Here is a 21,268-nt window from a genome sequence, read left to right on the forward strand (position 1 = left end):
CCGCCGCAACCTACATTAAACTCATTAACCCCATAAACCGCCACTCCCGGACCCCGCCGCAACTAAATTAAATGTTTAACCCCTAAACCGCCGCTCCCGGACCCCGCCACAACTAAATTAAATGTTTAACCCCTAAACCGCCGCTCCCGGACCCCGCCGTCACCTTTATTAAACTAATTAACCCCTAAACCTAAGTCTAACACTAACACCCCCCTAACTTTAATATTATTTTAATAAATCTAAATAAAACTTACAATTATTAACTAAATTATTCCTATTTAAAAATAAATACTTACCTGTAAAATATTGTAGCTATTTTAGGATTTATTTTTATTTTACAGGCAACTTTGCATTTATTTTAACTAGGTACAATAGTTATTAAATAGTTATTAACTATTTAATAGCTACCTAGTTAAAATACTTACAAAATTACCTGTAAAATAAATCCTAACCTAAGTTACAATTAAACCTAACACTACACTATCATTAAATAAATTACCTACAATGACCTAAAATTAAATTAAATTAAATAAACTAAACTATAATACAAAAAAAAAAAACTAAATTACAGAAAATAAAAAGAATTACAAGAAGTTTAAACTAATTACACCTAATCTAAGCCCCCTAATAAAATAATAAAGCCCCCCAAAATAAAAAAATCCCCTACCCTATTCTAAATTACCAAGTTACCAGCTCTTTTACCAGCCCTTAAAAGGGCTTTTTGTGGGGCATTGCCCCAAAGTAATCAGCTCTTTTACCTGTAAAAAAAAATACAACCCCCCCAACATTAAAACCCACCACCCACATACCCCTACTCTAACCCACCCAAACCCCCCTTAAATAAACCTAACACTAACCCCCTGAAGATCACCCTACCTGGAGCTGTCTTCACCCAACCGGGCCGAAATCTTCATCCAAGGTGCGCAGAGGAGGTCCTTCATCCAGTAGAAGTCTTCATCCAGGCGGCGTCTTCAATCTTCATCCATCCGGAGCGGAGCCATCTTCCAAGGAGCCGACGCGGAGCCATCCTCTTCATCCGGAGTCTTCTAACACAATGACGGTACCTTTAAGTGACGTCATCCAAGATGGCGTCCCTTCAATTCCGATTGGCTTATAGGATTCTATCAGCCAATCGGAATTAAGGTAGGAAAAATATGATTGGCTGATTCAATCAGCCAATCAGATTGAAGTTCAATCCGATTGGCTGATCCAATCAGCCAATCGTATTGAGCTCGCATTCTATTGGCTGTTCCAATCAGCCAATATATTTTGTCTACTTTTCCGCTGAAAACACAAACTCTAAATATATAGAAAAAGGTGTGTTCAGCTGTTGGATACAAACTATAGTCGATAGCCGGTTGGAGAAGAGCCTGTCCGCCCACTTGCTTTATCCTTACGCATTTCGAAGTCACAACAGACTTCTTCATCAGAGGAGAGTGAATCATGCTTACCTGATAAATTTCTTTCTTTCCGGATATGGGGAGTCCACGGCCCCATCCTGTATTTTTAAGACAGTTTTTTTTACTAAACCTCAGGCACATCTACACCTTGTGTTTTTCCTTTTCTCCATTTTCCTTCGGTCAAATGACTGGGGATTGTGGGAAGGGGAAGGATACAGCTTTGCTGTGGTGCTCTTTGCCTCTACGGTTGACCAGGAGTGATACTGTTTGTGGGGAATGATATTTTGAATTCAACTTCCCTTTAATTTCCCAAATAGATGTCATAAGTACTAACTGAAATGTGTTTTTTCAGTTCAGTGATGTAACCTGTAAACTTGAATGCTCAAAAATATTGTGTGAATATAGAATTAAACACATTTTTTAAGACCTATATTAAAATGGAACTATGGAGCAAAATCTAATATGCACACTGTTTCAGGTTTGGAATGTGTCCTAAGTCTGTTATATAAGACTTTGATTACAAATTAGATAAAAAAAATACCAAGAGGGGAAAATACCACTTATTTAAAAGGAAAGGAGGGGAAGAGTTATTATGTCCTTATATGTTTTATGGAGGCAGAATGGGGTTAATCCACACCTCTGATTTGTTACTATCAGGACATCACTGTTATCATGGTTATCACTAGGCTTGTGCATTTGTTATGAATTTATATTTATAATGAAAATATCCAAACAAATACAATAACTAAACTTAAAGAAAATGAATATATACTAACGAAATTCATTAGTATACATTTATTTCCTTTAAATTATTTTTAAAGGTAAAATATTTACCTATAGCTCACTGGAGAGCCGTGCTAGTCCTGAAAATATTTACCTATAGCACACTGGAGAGCCGCTCTAGTCCTGAAAATATTTACCTATACCTCGCTGGAGAGCCACGCTAGTCCTGAAAATACAGGTGGCCCTCGTTTTACAACGGTTCAATTTACACCGTTTCAGAATAACAACCTTTTTTCCAGTAATGTGACTGCTATTGAAAAGCATTGAGAAGCAGTGCATTTATTAAAATAGCCAGTAGGTGGAGCTGTCCGCTTGTGTTGCAGCAAAGCCAAGCAAGATGAAATTAATTAGTTTAACCAGACCTGAGCTATCGAGCAGATTTCAAAGGAACAAGATCTTCCTGTCTATAAATCAGTCCAGATTGGAATGCATATAAAGAACTGTTTGCTGAAAATTGCAAGTGAAGTTTGTGTTGTGTGATTATTTTATTAGGTTTATAATGCTGTTTAGCGAATGTTTTTGTTCATTTAACTTAGTTTAATTATATATTCTGTGTTGTGTGATTATTTTATTAGGTTTATAATGCTGTTTAGCATTTAAAGTCTTCATTTCAAAGCTTTAAAAATAATGTATAAGGTGTTACTTATGACAATTTTGAGGGGGGCCTGGAACCTATCTCCCTCACTCCCCATTGACTTACATTATAAACTGGGTTTCAATTTACAACGGTTTCGATTTACAACCATTCCTTCTGGAACCTAACCCCGGCGTAAACTGAGGGCTACCTGTATTTACCTATAGCACACTGGAAAGTCGCGCTAGTCCTGAAAATATTTACCTATAGCACACTGGAGAGCCGCTCTAGTCTTGAAAATATTTACCTTTAGCTCGCTAAAGAGCCGCACTAGTCCTGAAAATATTTACCTATAGCACACTGGAGAGCCGCGCTAGTCCTGAAAATATTTACCTTTAGCTCGCTGGAGAGCCGCGCTAGTCCTGAAAATATTTACCTATAGAACACTGGAGAGCCGCTCTAGTCCTGAATATATTTACCTATACCTCGCTGGAGAGCCACGCTAGTCCTGAAAATATTTACCTATAGAACACTGGAGAGCCGCTCTAGTCCCGAATATATTTACCTATACCTCGCTGGAGAGCCACGCTAGTCCTGAAAATATTTACCTATAGCACACTGGAGAGCTGCGCTAGTCCTGAAAATATTTACCTATAGCTCGCTAAAGAGCCGCGCTAGTCCTGAAAATATTTACCTATAGCTCGCTGGATAACAACGCTAGACCTGAAAATATTTACCTATAGCACACTGGAGAACAGTGCTAGTGCTGAAACTATTTACCTATTTCTTGCTGGAAAGCCACGCTAGTCCTGAAAATATTTACCTATAGCTCGCGGCAGAGCTGCGCTAGTCCTGAAAATATTAACCTATAGCTCGCTGGGGAGCCACACTAGTCCTGACACTTCTTCACAGACCCTCGGGCCGCGCTAATAGAAGGCTTAGTGTGCGCTAAGCTTCCTATTAGTGCAGCCCAGGGCTCTGGGAAGAAGTGTTGGAATTAGAGCTGCTCTCCAGTGTGCTATTGTTAAGTAATAAGTTTTGACAAAAACAAATGTAATTGTTTCTAGTGTATTCAGTATTAATTTAATTTTAAACTAAACAAATACCGAATAGTGCAGCAGACGAATATTCTGAAAAACAAATTTTTCAGAATATTCATTACAAATGATTTGTCCAAAATGAATTATATGCTGCTGCACAAGTGTAGTTATCACCTAATAACCACTTGCGGATGTGACCACTCATTTGAAAGAGAGGGAACATGATGGGGTTGCTATGAAAACTTTTATAACAGAGTACTCTAAATATCTCATAGAAGACAAGTGATTGCAATTACTATGACAATAACCTGCTAGCTAGAGGAGCATGAGTCCCCTCATTTGAAACAGGGTAATTCCCTCTTTCATTTGAGGATTATTTTGCCTGTGATATATATTCCTCCTTTGGGTTGTTATCCCTTATAAAGTAAATATATTAGATTCGGTGATTGTTGTTTTACAGGGATATAAGATGCCTCATTGGAAAGACAGGGCTCATGTTGCCCTGTTCTTTTTTTATGTATCGGAAATAAGATCCAAAATATTTCTCTCTATCTCTCTTTCTCCCATAGCAAAGAATCATATTTGAAGCAAGTGATGATCTCCATTTACATGGTTATAACTTGCAAATTAGAAGATCATGTGACTCCTTAATCAAAAGAAGGAAGCACCCTTCTTAAGATTATGTTTTTTTTCCCTTTAATTAAATTATAGAAATAAATAAAGTTTTATTAGGGCAGGTGATTATTATTCCCACAGTAATCAACTGCATCCCAGAGGGAAAGTGTACCCTCATTTGTGATTCTAGGTCAAACATGGGGGAAATTAGTGTTACTTTATGGTCCCATAGTCCCCCTTAAGAAAACTCCATTAGAACTGTTTCTGCAGTGATCACCATGTTTAACATTTTTAAAATAATCACCTGAATCATAACTCATTTTGCACTCCCTAATTTGAAAGAACAGACTCTACTGTTTTCTCTGCCTCTGTACACTTTCTTTTTAAGTGTAACAGACAGTTGTTACATCTGGTCAAACCCAATGGAGGTTAAGGAAGAAGATACCATATTGTTCTCTACACCCAACCAAGACATAATCTTTACCTTTTCTCCCTTTCTGAACACCTCAGATTGTAAAGGTATGAAGAAGTAGACATCCATTAGAATTACAGCAGCTTACAGGGGTGTTCTGTAAAACTGACACCCACCAATACTTGAACTTCTCTAGAAGCTGTCTGCTCAATGACAGATAGGCTGTTCCAAGACACTGTAACCATCTGCATCAACAAGCTCAGATTATGTGTAAAAGAGATAAGGCTGCTCTGAGGAAGAGTCCTGACTCTTTAAGCTTGTCAAGGCGTAAACTGCAAATTGATTAGATATCAACAAGGATGATCCCTGCCTTTTGCCCTTAATCCTTTTTACCTAGAAATTCCCGTTATAAGATTTCCTGCTTACAGTTAACCCGTTGTACGGAAAACTACAAGATAAATACAACCTTCAATTCAGTATTGCCTTTTTAAGCTTCACTCAGCTATGGAAGACATCTTCTTAAGGATTTTATTTATACAAATTTGCTTTGAAGTGATGCGCTGGACTTTCCCCACTTGCCAATCTAATAATACTACTTTCTTCCTAAGTAGTAAAATAATACAGGATAAGAAAATTGATAGGTTTATATGGCGCTAATAAAAGCTGTGGGTTACTCAAAACAATAATAAAGTTCTATGTATGAAAATACAACGTGTAATGCCACCTTTGTTTTTCCTTTTAAAATATTTAAAATTATTGACCTAATAATATAATAATCTGAATGCAAACCAAGCAAGTTGAGAAAGGAACAGATTCTTTATTAATAAATTGGTTCATAAAAATAGACTAAAACAAATCTCCCTTTAAAAATCTTTTTTTGATTTAGTGACCTAATAGGATAAATATTCTGAATACAGATGAAGTACGTTATCAAAGGTGCAGGTTCTTTAATAGGTTCATAAATTGAGTTAAAATAACTGAAATAACCATTCAATCTCTAGAGCCCTAGACTTCCATTCACCATTCAATGTATATTCACAGTATTCTCCTATAAAACTTCTATCAAGTACCCTAGACACATAAAGCAGCTGTAGATAATTCTATAAAAACAAACACTGTAAATATTAGTGTAAAAACAATAATAATTTGAATATGTCAATATGCTCCTTGTTAAACGTCAAACTTGAAGGTAAAAACCTTGTCAAAAAACTCCTGTACTAAATCAAATGTTCAAAATCGTCTTTAAGCCAAACCGCAATAATACGATGCTCAGTCTTTGAATTTATTCACATGAATTTCTGCTATGTTGCAATACTACTATTTCACAGCTAATAGCAGTATTGTGGTTATCGGCAATTCGGTTCTCTTAGTAGTACCCCTTCATTATCATAGGTAATTAGTAGGGGAATATGCGTTTCCGGTTATGACAGGAACAGTCCGGTAGCAAAAGATTATACAGGCTTAGCGCCCCAACTTTCACAATGTTAGTCTTTGCAGGGAACTATGTGCTTTTTCCACATTTAATGCTCTCACCTGCTTTCCTTAGGTTCGTGTTGTCCGGTTGTTCCTACTTTCAGGTGCTGCTCTTAATGCTCTTCCCAAGAGCAAAAACCCTTCTTCAATTGCGCAAGACTTAGGATGGGTTCAGCGTTCAGGAACACAATATGATCTCTGCACTTCAGTACCAAGGTACGCAGAGTCCGTGTGTCTCAGATCCAACCGGCTGCTTGTAATGTAATACAGAGTATACAGTCTCCTTCACCTTCTACGCTTTTCACCCCTAAGGTATGGGGCTTTTTCAAGATGCTGTATACTGTCAGGTGTGTCCTTTAAATTCCCCACGGTTTCCATCCATTCGTCAATATCGGAATTACTTCCTCTCTCACTCTGGAAGTGGTTAAAAAGGTGGGATCCTTATGTTTATTCAGGTAAGTATATGGTCTGTCATTCATTTAGTGCTGCTTGATCAGATGGAGTAAAAAACTTCAAAGGAGCTTTGCCATTAATACACGTTTTTTCTATACCAAGGTTTTGGAGCTTTTAACCTTCATATAATAAACTACTAAACTGTTTTAAAATATGTCATATTCTACAAACATAAAATCTAACACAGTCAATTCTACCCTAAACCAAAAATTTTATGCAAAAACTTCATCAACCTAAAAATTTGATTGAATATAGTTAGGTTAATAACTATTAATAAGAAGATGATTTTCTAAAAACGATATATTAAAATCTTTTAAAACATTCTTATAAAAAAAAAAAACTATTGAAAAAATCCCAGGGGATTCGAACCTGTGATCCCCTGGCCAAAGGACGCAGTTGTTACCTCTAAGCTGTTGGGGCTTAATGCTAAGTCTGCATAAGGGAATATATAATTGGCCTTTATGGGATAACATCATTTTTTAAAAACACCTATACATTACAATGTGCCAAAGCTGTTCTAGTGTCCATCTTCAAAAATTTACAATTTTCATGTGTTATATGTACTCTCATTAGAAATATAAAGTTTAAAATTTAAAATTAAAAATTCTTGTTTTTATCATACTTGTGCAATAAAATTAATTGGAATGGGTGGGGTGGGGATTTGAACCCAGAGAGCTCTTAATTGAGGAGCTATAACGATACCACTAGGCCATAAAGGTCTTGAAGAATGAATCAACCTTCTCATTGTTATTAAGGGAATCTATAAGACGCGATATATTAAAAAAATCAGTAATTTATTTTAATAATTTTAATAATTATTTAAGGTAATATTACTAACTATATGGATTTGGGCTCCCAGGACATATTTAGTTGACGTCTCTTTAAGTAAGGAAGGGGCTAATGTCCAACTCAGAGTTCAACCCATTTGGGGGCAGAGAGTTAAAGTTATAAATAATTTCGGCCTCCTTTCTAAGAAGTAGATTTTCATAATTGCCCCCCCCCCCTCCAATTCCCTTTCACTCTGCACAGACCCCAAAATTTTAGGTCCTTTGTGTTATTTTTATGAATGTCCTTAAAGTGCTGGTACAGATGTGTTTCTAGGTTGCCTTTTTCAATATGCCAGAGGTGCTCACGTATTCTATCTCGGAGCATTCTAGATGTCTCCCCTATGTAGATTAGACCACATGAGCACTGTAGCATATACACAACCCCTTACTGCTGCACCTTAAAGTGTCTCTAATCTTATAATCTATGTTTAATCCAGGGATACTAATACTTTTCTTTTTGGTGCTGTATTTGCAGGCTTTGCATGTAATACAGGGATAGAAGCCGCTTACTTCCTTTCCCCATAAGTCTTTATCTTTAATTTTTGAATGTGTTTTCCCTCTCTTGTATTCACTGGGCGCTAACATAGATTTTAAATTTCTTGCCCTTTTAAATACCATTTTAGGATACGGTGGTAGTTTATCTCCTACTATGGGGTCATTCTTGACTATGTGCCAATGTCTTCTTAGGACTTTTCTAATCTTATTATGGTCGTCACTATAATTGGTCACAAAGGGTACGTCAAATTCATTTTTACTTTGAGTAACTTTTGTTCTATATGTCAACAATGAATCTCTGTTAGTTTCCCTTGCTCTAACTACTGCATTTTCCTCTTTATATCCTCTTTCCTTGAATTTCCCTTCTAATTGTTTTATCTGTTTATCAAAATCGTCAATCTCCGTGCAGTTTTTTCTGATTCTGAGACACTGTCCTACCGGTATGTTGTTCTTCCATTTAGAGAAGTGGCAGCTAGAGGCATGGATGTAATTATTAGAGTCAGTTGGTTTGAAATGGGTCCTTGTGACCAATTGGTCGTTTTCTACTCTAATATCCAGATCCAGAAAAGTTATGGTTTCTTTGCTTATCCCGTAAGTAAAAGTCAAACCCCTATTGTTATTATTCATAGTGTCGAACATATTTTTAAGATCCCCTTCACTCCCTTTCCAAATGATTATAATATCATCAATGTACCTTTTAAGCAGCACGAGATTCGCAACGAGCTCCGCAAACTGAAGGAACCTGGTTTCCCAGTCCCCCATAAACAGGTTGGCATAGCTCGGCGCGAATCTCGTGCCCATTGCTGTTCTTTCTACTTGGAGATACTAATTACTATTGAAGGAGAAATAGTTATGTTTTGTATATTCTCATCTTTCTGTAGGAATCTATCTACCGCTTCTAACCCAAAGTTATGGTTTATATTGATGTATAAGGACATCACATCACATGTGGCTAATAAACAATCGCTTTCCCATTTAATATCTTTGAGGAGACGTAATACACTAGTCGAATCTTTCAAATATGTCTCTAGTTTTACTACATACTTCTGTAAATATTTGTCTACATACTCCGACAAATTGGCAGTGATGGACCCAATCCCTGAGACTATTGGTCTACCAGGGGGATTTGTTAGACTCTTATGTACTTTGGGTAAGTAATAGAATATAGGTATTATTGGGTACTCTGGTTTAATGTATAAATATTCCTTCTCTGTTAAGATTCCCTCATCTTTTCCTTTTATCAATATCCTATTCAATTTGTCCAGATATTTCTTTGTCTGGTCTAGTGTCAGGTTTTTATATGTTTTATGGTCATTTAACAGCCTTTCTGCCTCTTCCTTATATTTATCGCTGTCTAGTATCACTACTCCTCCTCCCTTATCAGCCATTTTGATGGTTATTGATTCATTACTTTGTAGTTCTTTCAACACCCCTCTTTCCTTTTTGGTTAAATTTTTCTTGCTGGGCTTCCCTGAACTGTCCAACTTTCTAAGATCTGCTAAGACCATTTTCTCAAACGTTTCGAGGTTGCTTCCCATATCATTACTTGGGTAAAATTTAGACCTTGTTTTTAAAGATGTATGCTCATATTTATCTTCCTTCCTTGTACTACTATCATTACTAATAAATCTTTCTAGGGGATTCTTTAAGAAAAACCTTTTCAGGGTGAGGTTACTTACAAATTTTCTCACATTTATGTGAGTTTCAAACTTGTTTAATGGTTTTGAAGGAGCGAACGAGAGTCCTAACTTTAGGACGCTTTCCTCTTCTTTGCTTAACTCTTTTTTACTAAGGTTAAAAATTCCCTTACTGTCCGTTTTTACCTCTGTCTCTTTGCCTCCATTCCTTCTCCTTCCTCCACTGACTCCTCTATTGGTCTTTTTCCTATTCTTGGCGTGTAGATTTCTAACCTTTGGTTTCTCACATTTCTCAGTGCTGGTCCTTCTCTCGGGGGGCTTTGGCCTAAAAAAGCCAACTCTTCGTTAGTTAATTGAGTCTGTTCCTCATTGTTCACGCTTAGGTGCCTGAACTTATTATGCGTATGGACCGTCTGCTGTCTCTGTTCTCCCCTACTTTCCTCTCTCCTATTTGATTGATGATGCCTTTCTTGACGTACACCCTCTCTTTCATCCCTTCTATATTGTTCCTCCTGTCAATAATTATTTTTATTATTATGGTTCAGATGTCTATTCCCACCATAATAATCTCTTCTCCCATAATGGTAGTAACCCCTTTCTTGGTTATATCCTCCATTTTGGTTGTAATTTCTATTATGCCTTACATACTGGTTGAAACCTCGGTTGAAACCTCTTCCTTGATCATAACCTCTATCCTGGTAAAAATAACTTCTATTCCCATTCCTGTTACCATGATAATTACCTTGATAGCCCTCAGATCTCTCCATTCTTTGATTATTTAGGTTAGCTTGAGGGTTCTGTCTATCTTTATCCCAACCTCGTACTTTATTCCCATCTGTCTGCAACGTATTATTGCAGTTTGGCTTAAAGACGATTTTGAACATTTGATTTAGTACAGGAGTTTTTTGCCAAGGTTTTTACCTTCAAGTTTGACGTTTAACAAGGAGCATATTGACATATTCAAATTATTATTGTTTTTACACTAATATTTACATTGTTTGTTTTTATAGAATTATCTACAGCTGCTTTATGTGTCTAGGGTACTTGATAGAAGTTTTATAGGAGAATACTGTGAATATACATTGAATGGTGAATGGAAGTCTAGGGCTCTAGAGATTGAATGGTTATTTCAGTTATTTTAACTCAATTTATGAACCTATTAAAGAACCTGCACCTTTGATAACGTACTTCATCTGTATTCAGAATATTTATCCTATTAGGTCACTAAATCAAAAAATTTTTTTAAAAGGGAGATTTGTTTTAGTCTATTTTTATGAACCAATTTATTAATAAAGAATCTGTTCCTTTCTCAACTTGCTTGGTCTGCATTCAGATTATTATTCTATTCGGTCAATAATTTAAAATATTTTAAAAGGAAAAACAAAGGTGGCATTGCACGTTGTATTTTCATACATAGAACTTTATTATTGTTTTGAGTAACCCACAGCTTTTATTAGCGTCATCTAAACCTATCAATTGTCTTATCCTGTAAGGTTTTTTTTTAGAAACACAACATTTAGGAATCCCCCTCCCCCAGTGTTTATAGGGCTTTCTTTATGTCATTAACAGGACAATGATCAAAACTAAAATGTGTGTGAATGCAATGATGTGTATTATGAATTCTACTAAGTTATAATAGGCAAATCTTTACAATGTGGAGTAACTGTATCCAAGTTTTTCATTGTTACTGACCTAAAGTATACAATTGTACTATATATTGGCAGTAGTAGTGAATATATGATAGGCTCAACATGCTAATGCACTGTGGCTGAGGTCTGTAGCAGCCTAAGGGTTGCAGGTTTGATCCCTGGCGAGGTCCACTCAGCCTTTCATCCTTCCGAGGTTGATAAAATGAGCAGCGCCTTGAGACCCGTACGGGTGATTAGTCGCGCTTTACAAGTGTCCAATACATACAAAGCGAATATATGAATGTATTAATCGATATTGAGTCAGTGATAATAATTATAGGATAATTATGGTAAATCACAATGAGAACATTACAATAGCAATACACCAATGAATATGATTGTGCTATATTAGAATTAGGCAACATTCATGATTATGGTAATTATCTGCAAATCTTATCTAATACAGTATTTAAACAATAAATATCAATCTTATGTAACTATAATGTGCAGAACAAAATGTGGAGAGTATGCAATTATTTCACAAAAATATTAAGCAGTACTAACAAATGTATATATACATAAGTCAGAAGAAAAATGTGTAATTATAGAAAAGGTATATGATTCAGATACTTACCCTTGCTTTAGATGACAAATGTTAGGTTGTGTGATTTTATCTTATGTGATTTACTTAGGGTTTTACTAATGATGCATTAATTGCTTTTTATACTATGTGTAGGGAGAAAAATAAGGATATTTTGTACTACAGCATAAGTATTAATTATAATTTATAATAAAGACATTTGAAATGCCTTGCATACAAGTTGAGCCATACCAAACACAATGTATACTCTAATAAGACAATTATTTATCTTGTTCCAAAATGAAAAAGAATTCAGAAGTTTTAAATATTGCTATTTAAATAATGTTTCCCATGCAAAAGGGAACATGTGTGAAAATAGTAATTTAATTTATATTATAGTTTAGTATGAATAGTTATGCAATTGAAAAAGATGTGTAAAATATGTTTTTTAGTGAAATGTAAACCTAATTACATACAGTTGTATTTGTGTTGTCATCAGTATGGAATATGATTTCTTCCATCTTGAGAAGTACAGGTTTTAGGAATGTCTAATGTTAACCTTTTTTGTTATTTTAGATTAGTGCATCTTAATTGTCCTTGCTGATCATAAGTATTTTGAGACTTAGTACATTTTAATCAATAGCTGTCTTCCACCAAAAGGTGTCATCCTTATGCAAAATTATTGTAACGAATGTAATTTATAGAGATAATATGCAATATAAAAATGTAGTCTTCAAAGATAAGATTGGTTTCTAGAGATTGTCTGCCTCTACACACACACACACTATATATATATATATATATATAATTTTTATTTTTTTATTATTTAGCACAGACTTTAATTTACAAAAATATCTTTGATCAACTTTGTAACCTTATAATAACATTTTTGTTTCATCATGCCAATTAGAAAACTAAGGTGCCTCTTTAGAAAGAGGGGGATAGTAATGTAATATTTAGATATAATCAATATAACCAATAAGAACATGTTTCTTAACATATGGACACATAAATATGAGTGATTCATTAGTATAAAATTAGCAACATATGGTTTAGGCATAAACAAATCTTCAGTGAAAATCATTTGCATATGGAATTAATTTGTGTATACATTTCACATGAGTCTAAAATTAAACAAAACTGGAATGGTTTACCTAGACTCATACTGAAGGTGTAGAAAAGCTAAAAAAAAAAAAAAAAATTGCCATTGGATATACAGTAGAACAGGCTTCTGAATTCATTACAAAGTTTTTCCTCAGGGGTTTTCAAATCTGAGGGCGTTCCACACTGTTAGACTGAAATAGTTTTCAAATGTTTATATGTTTAATTTAACAGAGGTATTTCAATCTCTCAGAAAACATTTTGCATGATTTTTACGTTTTTTTAGACCATCTCTGCAGCCCAATAAACACAATAATCTCTTGTTTTAAGTAAAAGTAAAAATGATAGCTGAAGTTACACAAAACTTGTACTCAACTAAAATATAATCATCAGAATACGTAAAATGATATGAAATTGATGATTGCACACGTCATGAATATATATTATAAGTTAGTTTGAAAGGAATAAAATGCATCGGAACATATTAGACCAGGGAGGGTTAACCTATGGCTTGGAGGCCTAATGTAGTATTACAGTCCTGGTCTACCTCTTAGAACACGTTTGGTAAACTTAACTCCCTGCATGCTGCTACCTATTAATATTAATATAAAAGGCACAATGCAGGGTTAATCCTTTTTAAATAATGTATCACTACACTGCAAGTCTAAAAATAAAGCCAACATTTTACACTTTTTCATTGGATAAGTTTATTGTTTTATTTATGTGATCTGATCTGTGAAAACTCCCCTTTCATTTAGTTTTCATGTGTTTACTCAGTAAAAAGAAATCCCAGCTTGTCAGTATTTATCATGTATATGTAATTAAAAAGACAATACTGTACATTTAAATTGTGGAGCGTCCACTAAAGGGGAACAGCTCATAAAATGAAACCTAAAAAGTATGTTTGTCAAACTACTGCAGTATTTATAGAGAGTTCTTTGAATTTGAAGTCTAGGGACTGTAAAAAATATTGGGAATTGTATTGTGAATCAAAGGAGTATCTTTGGATCATTCTTTAAACATCCCACTTGTCTGTATTCCCCTAAATTACTACTTAAACATTCCTTGTACTGACAGCGCTGACATCTCCGTCTCCTGTTTTGTCCTTTTGACAGGGAGAGCACTCAGTATCTAGAAGGAACTCTTCCAGCAAAGAGAAGGTAGGGGAAGATGCCGCCAGGAAATTCAGAGCCCCCATCATCCCTGAAAAGAAAAATCTCACTTAATATTCAGAGAATCAAAAAAGTGACCAAACCAATAACTTGTGGCAAATCCATACAAGTATAATGAAAAATTATTCTTTTTTCTTTTATGTCAGTCAAGGGAGCTGAATGGAGGGGGCACTGCCATTGCTTAAATGACATGTCACAATATACTTATGCAACACATTTCAATAATTGTTTCTTTATTAAATGCATTATTAGTAATTAGAGTACGTTTTCTCAGTCATAATGAGGAAAAGATGACTTAGAGGAATGTATCTATATTGAACATTAAGATATATTTAAGCTAAAAGAGTATGAAAATATCCTATTGCATAAAATATTTTGTGTGACCACTTAACAAATATCTTCTAATTTACCTGATGTTACCTGTAGAATGTAATGTTATGTTCAATGCATTCAGTTTTAGTAATTATTGAATTGTGAGCAGCAAAAAATATTAAAACTATTCACCCAGAAAATATTTAAAGGAACATGTTCTATTGCATTACTTAGCCTGGTCCACTGTGTTTAACTCTTGTAAAGGGGCTAAGTGCACAGGTAAATTCCTGCTTATGAGATGCAAGCATTGCAGCTCCCAAGCAGAACACAGACCGTGAGCCAATCAGGAGTGCCTGTCAAGTGTAGATGACAATTACTGGCTCTGTCTTTCTCAGGAGCAGCAATGCTTGCAGTTTCTAAGTGGACTATGATCAGTAATGCAAAAAAATCACATATTCAACAGATCACATTTTTGCATCAGAATGTCCCTTTAATCTGTAAAATAGAGAAGTGGGAGCATCACTGTGCACTGAATAAAAAAAAATAAAAACAGCCTTTTATAGAATTACACTTTTTAGGTGAAGGCAGTGTCCCTTTCAGATCTGAATATTGAATATTGGTTACAACTAGGGTTGCCAACTGCCCTCCACAAAAATGCTGAACAATCTATAGGTGACTGGGCACAGGTTATAGATGAGGTCAGACGCTGGCTCTGACTCGGGCACCACCTTTAAGCCAGCCATGTATATTTTCCACAACTGAGCAGCCGTTTTATCTAGTTGGCCCTGCTAGTAACTTTCACATTAATAATTTTCCCACTTTGAATTCAAATAACACACAAAGTAATGATTTGATCCACTTAACTGCCAGGAGTACACAAAGAGAGATGATTTAACACCCACATGAATGCCAGTAACACTTTTTATTACCCTCCTTGCTGCCAGTAACACACTGAATAGTGCCTGCAGAGTGTCACTGCTTTAAGGGCCAAAAACGTAATGCTTTTAGGGCCAAATATGTATGCTTTAAGGGCCACTTACGTATGTTATAAGGACCATATACGTATGCTTTAAGAACCATATATGTAATGCACACAGGCATAGGAAGCCTTTTATACTGAGCTGAAACTCAGGGGACATTTAAGTGTTCAGTATTCTTGTGTGGATTTTACTGGACAGCCTTCGAAAATACTGGACTATCCTGTTCAATACTGGAACCTACATGTATTTATGTTATATATAGCTCCCTGTGAGTCTAGGAATATAGGGGCCAGTAATAATCCCTTTAAATATGTATGTAATGTTTTTCTACAGAAACCATCATTGAAGTTTAAAGGGATTTTTGGAGATACTTTGACCCCATAATGTTATCATTTTAAGACGAAAATCTTGAAATTGGTACTAAAGAAAGATTTGTTTTATTAGGCGTGATATTTAATATTTATTTAAGGAATAGTGACTGTAGAACAGAGCTCCTTTATTGATATAGAAGATTTTTTAAATATATTTTTAAAAAAAGGTTTTGAGAACTTTTTTGAAACATACATGTTGGAGAGAAAAATCCAACTGAAGTTTATTAACACTGGGTTTTCTTTCTACAAAAATTCTACATAAAAATATTTTAGGATTTATGTAGATAAATTATTTGCTAACTGGATTCTATATCTGCACAGAAGCACAGGTTGAATTATGCTCAGGATAATTGTCTGACTTGTTCTGTTAAAGCGATTTAAATGTGTTTAATTAATTGAATAATAAACAGGCTTTTTATGACTGCTACAAATGTCTCCATAGTTGTATCATATAACGGACTGAGCAAGCAAGATGCTCTTCTTTATTGAATGCAAACATTTTTATTTTTTTTTGGAGTTCTAGCTAATAGTTTTTAGGAAAGAAAAACAGCTATTTAGTAATTTGAGAGTACTGTATTCTTATAAATGCATAGGGTTGCCACCTGTCCCTTAAAATACAGAACACTTATAAATTACACCTGCTGCAGGGTGTGCAGGGAGGAATATGAATAGTGCTGTCCAGAAACACAATACATGTTCCTCCTCCCTACACACCCTGCAACATGTGTAACTCATAAGTGTCCAGGAAAACATGGCCGAGGTGGCAACCCTATAAATGCATGCTTTCTGTATGTCCTTATTTAGCATAGTGTTGTGCCAAATTATACAGCTATTCATTTCTCTTAATGACAGGCCAAAAAGAAAGCTCAAAACACTTGATCTTTATTAACTGGAACGATTATTAAAGGGACATTGTAACAGGGCCTATTTTAATGTGCACATATGTGAAGTCATAATACACTGACTGTTGTCTGATTGTTTATTTTTATTTAAAGCATGTATGAACTGTTAAAGGGATAGTAAACCCAATTTTTTTCTTTCATGATTCAGATACAGCATGCAATTTTAAGCTTTCTAATTTACTCCTATTATCAATTTGTTTTCGTTCTCTTGCTATCTTTATTTGAAAAGGCAAGCATCTAAGCAAAGGAGCCGGCCCATTTTTGGTTCAGTACCCTGGCTAGCGTTTGTGATTGGATGGCTACATTTAGCCACCAATAAGCAAGTGCAACCCAGGTTCTGAACCAAAAATGGGCCGGCTCTTAAGCTTACATTCCTGAAATTCAAATAAAGATACCAATCAAACAAAGAAAAAATGATAATGAGTAAATTAGAAAGTTGCTTAAAATTTTATGCTCTATCTGAATCATAAAATTTTAATTTTGACTTTAGTGTCCCTTTAAAGAAATGTGTTAAAAAGTATTTTGAAGTCTATTACGCTGTAACTAAAGCCTTCTCTGATCTGAACAAAGTCCTTGACAGCATAAGTTAAACTTCCAGGAGTACTATGGAAAGGACACCATAACACACAAAATTCTCCTGCTTGGAGATAAATTGTAGCGCAGACTTTACAGGTACTGAACTCAATGAATGCTAAAAAAAAAAGTTGTAGCTCTCCAGCACTGCAAGATCTCTCTCATATCTGTATCTGAAGGGGACAAGCCCAGTGCATATGAGCATTTTGTTACACTTACACTTTGTGCATTGTATTTTATATTACTTTAGATTTCAGATTGGGTCCTTTCAGTATTATTACATTTAAGCTTTGCACTTTCTATTTTCTATTTTAATACATTTAGATTTAGATTGATATCCAGCAGCAATTTTACAAATGCTGATTGTTTTGAAAGCTTCTGTGTTACTTTAGCAAATTAGGATCATATGTTGTACATTTCCGTGTATCTTTTACAAATTACATTGCACTTTGTATTTTCTGAAAGTTTTAGAAAGTGGGAAGGAATAGGGAAGTTCCCAGTGTATGTCTGAAGCTCTCTCATAAGTCTTGTGAAATGTTGTAAGCATTTTAAACAAGCTGGTCACACTGATTTTTCTCACCAGCTGTATGCAGGTAAAGTTTGCTTAAAATTCACTATACACTTATTTAACTTACAGAAAAGTAATATCTATTAAATTATAGGCGATAGCAAGTTAAATTGTATTGGAAAATGTTAGTTTAATTTGCAATTGATGCTAACTGAGCCTTTGGGCTCTATGTACTAAAGAGTGTAAGTTACACAGAAACCGTGAAAGCATAATCCGAATTTGTAAAATCACAATCTTAAATACACTGCTGTATACAAAATAAAATACTAAATAGAAAGAGCAAAGTTTAGATGTTATAAAACTTAATAAGAAGTGTAAAGTAATATAAAATACTAAGTACAAGGTGTAAATTCAGGAAAACTCTCATGTCATGCAGTGATATATTGCACTGGGCTTGTCTTTCCTTCGCATACAGAAGTGAAGGGAATGCTCCTTGGAGATGTATACCAAAATCTACCTTTAAAGAATTTCTCTAGGAATCTGAGCTGAGAGCTTTTAAGACCATCAGGCCCCTAGAGAGAGACCACACAAAATCTTATTTTTATGTTACCAGTATACTAAAATGTGTGTGTTTCTTCTTTACACCTAGAATCCTGCAGATAGACAAACAGCTTTTAAAATAAATGAATAAATAAAAATTTGCCTTTCTAGAATTCTTTGAGTGACCTCAAAGTGCTGATGAGACAGCTTAGATAATCTCACACAATTTTTAGAATATTGGGCCCATAGTGAGAATTTCATTATAGAAAAAAATCTTCTAAACCAGAAATCTAAAGTTTGTTCTAGTGTAAAAATACTCTGATTCGTTAGAATTTTATTATTTTTTTTAAATTGTGGTTTAACACATTACACAGCCAGTTATAGTTCATTGCTGCTCCTGATAGGAAAACAGCAAATTAGGGGTGACATATGCATGTATCTATCCTTCAATCAAGGAGCTGCATTATTATTGTGTTTGGCAATGACTTGTGCCTGGGTGTGTGACTTTGACTGTGGGCCAGATTACAAGTGGAAGGCTAAATATTGCTTGCATGCAAGCGGTATTAGCGCTCCACTTTGTAATACCAGCGCACGCTAATGTGCACTGGTATTACAAGTTAATCGCAATGTGAATGCGAGTTCGCATTTGCATTGCTAGGAAGCATTGCACTCACGAGAGCACACTTCAATAGGCAACTATGGGAGCCTCGTTCAGAGGCCGTCCCTTGCACAGCAAAGGGGGTAAGTAGCGCAGCATTTTTAAGCATATATGACTATATACATATATATTTATGTGTTAATATGTGTATATGTGGCATTTTTTATTTCTAACACCCCATTCCCACCAACTTTAAAGCCCCAAAACTAGGGCAGTTGTTTTTTTATTAAAAAGAAATGCTATATATATAAGTTCCAAAGTTATAGCACTCTCTGTTCCCAATCAACTGCGGGGTGCCATTCAATCTTCCATAGAATAGTTAGCCAAAAGATGCACTCACCATTTATTCAAAAGTGATATTTATTAATTTAAGGTGAACATTTTCGGGGTGTAACCCCCGTCCTCAGACCCCTATGTGAGCAAATACCCGTGCAGGTGAATATAAGTTTGTGCCAAGATGTGAAGATGCCGTCGGCTTGCACGATGCAGCGCCCGAGCTGGAACCGGAAGTTGGACTCGTGACGTCACTCCGCAACCGCCGCCGGCGTTAGAGCCACCCCTGTGTGTCAAAAAATGTAAAGGCTAAGTGCGCAAGTGCAGTATCAGTTCGAACAGAACATAAGTGCCACTACTTCATGCTACTAAATGTGTACTTTAATAGCTATATGTGCCAAAATAGGAGCTATTATAGAAAGTGTTGGCCAGTGCTTGCCTATAGTTGTAGCATATCAAAGTGTATAATAGAATATGTGCAATAACAGGTGGAAAGTGTCAGTGCATGATACTGTGGGTATTACTTAGCGGAATATGGTGTAATTAAAAACAGTATTAGGGGGATTACTGAAGAGAATAGTACACAATTAGTAGGACATAATATAGAGTTGGGCAAAATTGAAAAATAATAATGTAGACAATATTATGAACAATACTATATTGTCAATTTAGTCATATATACGTAAAATATTAATATTAATATTGGGCCAATATGGAGGTTAGGGATATTGGTGTAGCCCATATTAGTTTAGCTAGGGACCATATCTTTTTATAGGAAGGTAAATCACCTATATTGACTGTAGGGGACCATTGTACTATTATATGATACATATGATGGGTTGTAAAATATAAGATATAAAATATATATCATATACTAAAGAAGTGTAAGTTTTGATATTTCTATTGTACTATATAGTACGGGTACATGAGGGGTTTAAACAAAGGATCTAGTATCAAGTGAAAGTCAAAGGTAACTATGCCAATCCAAATTGGTATTAAGTCCCCTTGGCACAAGTGTTCCTAATTCAAATGTCCATCTAGCTTCCAATTGTAGAAGACGTTTGCCCCGATCTCCTCCTCTGAGCATCAAGGGGACATGGTCAATAAGGGTATATTTCAAGTCTTTAACCGTATGGCCAGCTTGGACAAAATGTTGCGCCACCGGTTGATCTGTAGTTCCCTTCTCGATGGCCGTTCTGATAGATGACCTATGATTAGCCATCCTCGTATGGAGGTCGTCCGTGGACTTGCCCACGTAGAATAGTCCGCAAATACAATGGAGCAAATATACCACATAAGTAGTAGTACAGGTCATACAGTATTTATGTTGGTATTTCTTTCTGTTATGTGGATGAGTAAAGTAAGGGCCTGCTATGAGTCCGCTGCACGTAGTGCAACCCAAACACTTGAAAACACCAGGTCTTTGTGGTTGGAGCCATGTAGTTTATTCATAACAATGTGTAGGGTCTGTATGTACCATTCGATCACGAAGTGATCTGCCCCTTTTATAACCTACTCTCGGAGGTGGACTGTCCTGTAGTGGCAAAGAAGGATCAGAATTGATAATCTGCCAATTTTCACTGAGAGTGTCTGCTAGTCCTTGCTTGTCCTGTGTGTATGTAGTGGTAAATGTAAGTCTAGCCGGTTGTGGTGTTTTGTGATAGTTCAAATATGTGGACTCCAGATTCTTTTTTACCTGGGCAAGCATTTTTTCTGGATATCCTCTTTCTAGGAATCTGTTGGTCATTTCATCCCATTGTAGATTGGTATTCTGTTTATCTGTATTGTTCTGTATTTCCCTTTTGAATTGTGAATTAGGTAATGCCCTCTTTAGTGCCGGAGGATGACAACTGGTATAGTGTAGAAGAGAATTCCTGTCTGTTGTCTTTCTGAACAACTTAGATTGTATTCCCTCTGGTCCCTTGTATAAGCGTAGATCCAAAAAATCGATAGTGGAAACA

General features: G+C 35.5%; 1 protein-coding gene across 1 annotated transcript in view; it reads left to right on the forward strand.

Annotated features, from left to right (window-relative positions):
* Positions 1–21,268, forward strand: part of LNP1 (leukemia NUP98 fusion partner 1) — a 211,169-nt gene that overhangs the window by 159,296 nt on the left and 30,605 nt on the right. Inside the window, exon 3 of the mRNA XM_053706064.1 lies at positions 14,134–14,178. Coding sequence (XP_053562039.1) covers positions 14,134–14,178 — 45 coding nt within the window. The remainder of the gene's footprint in view (positions 1–14,133; positions 14,179–21,268) is intronic.

The sequence above is a fragment of the Bombina bombina genome, chromosome 3 (assembly GCF_027579735.1).
Source record: "Bombina bombina isolate aBomBom1 chromosome 3, aBomBom1.pri, whole genome shotgun sequence".
Taxonomy (NCBI): Eukaryota; Metazoa; Chordata; class Amphibia; order Anura; family Bombinatoridae; genus Bombina; species Bombina bombina.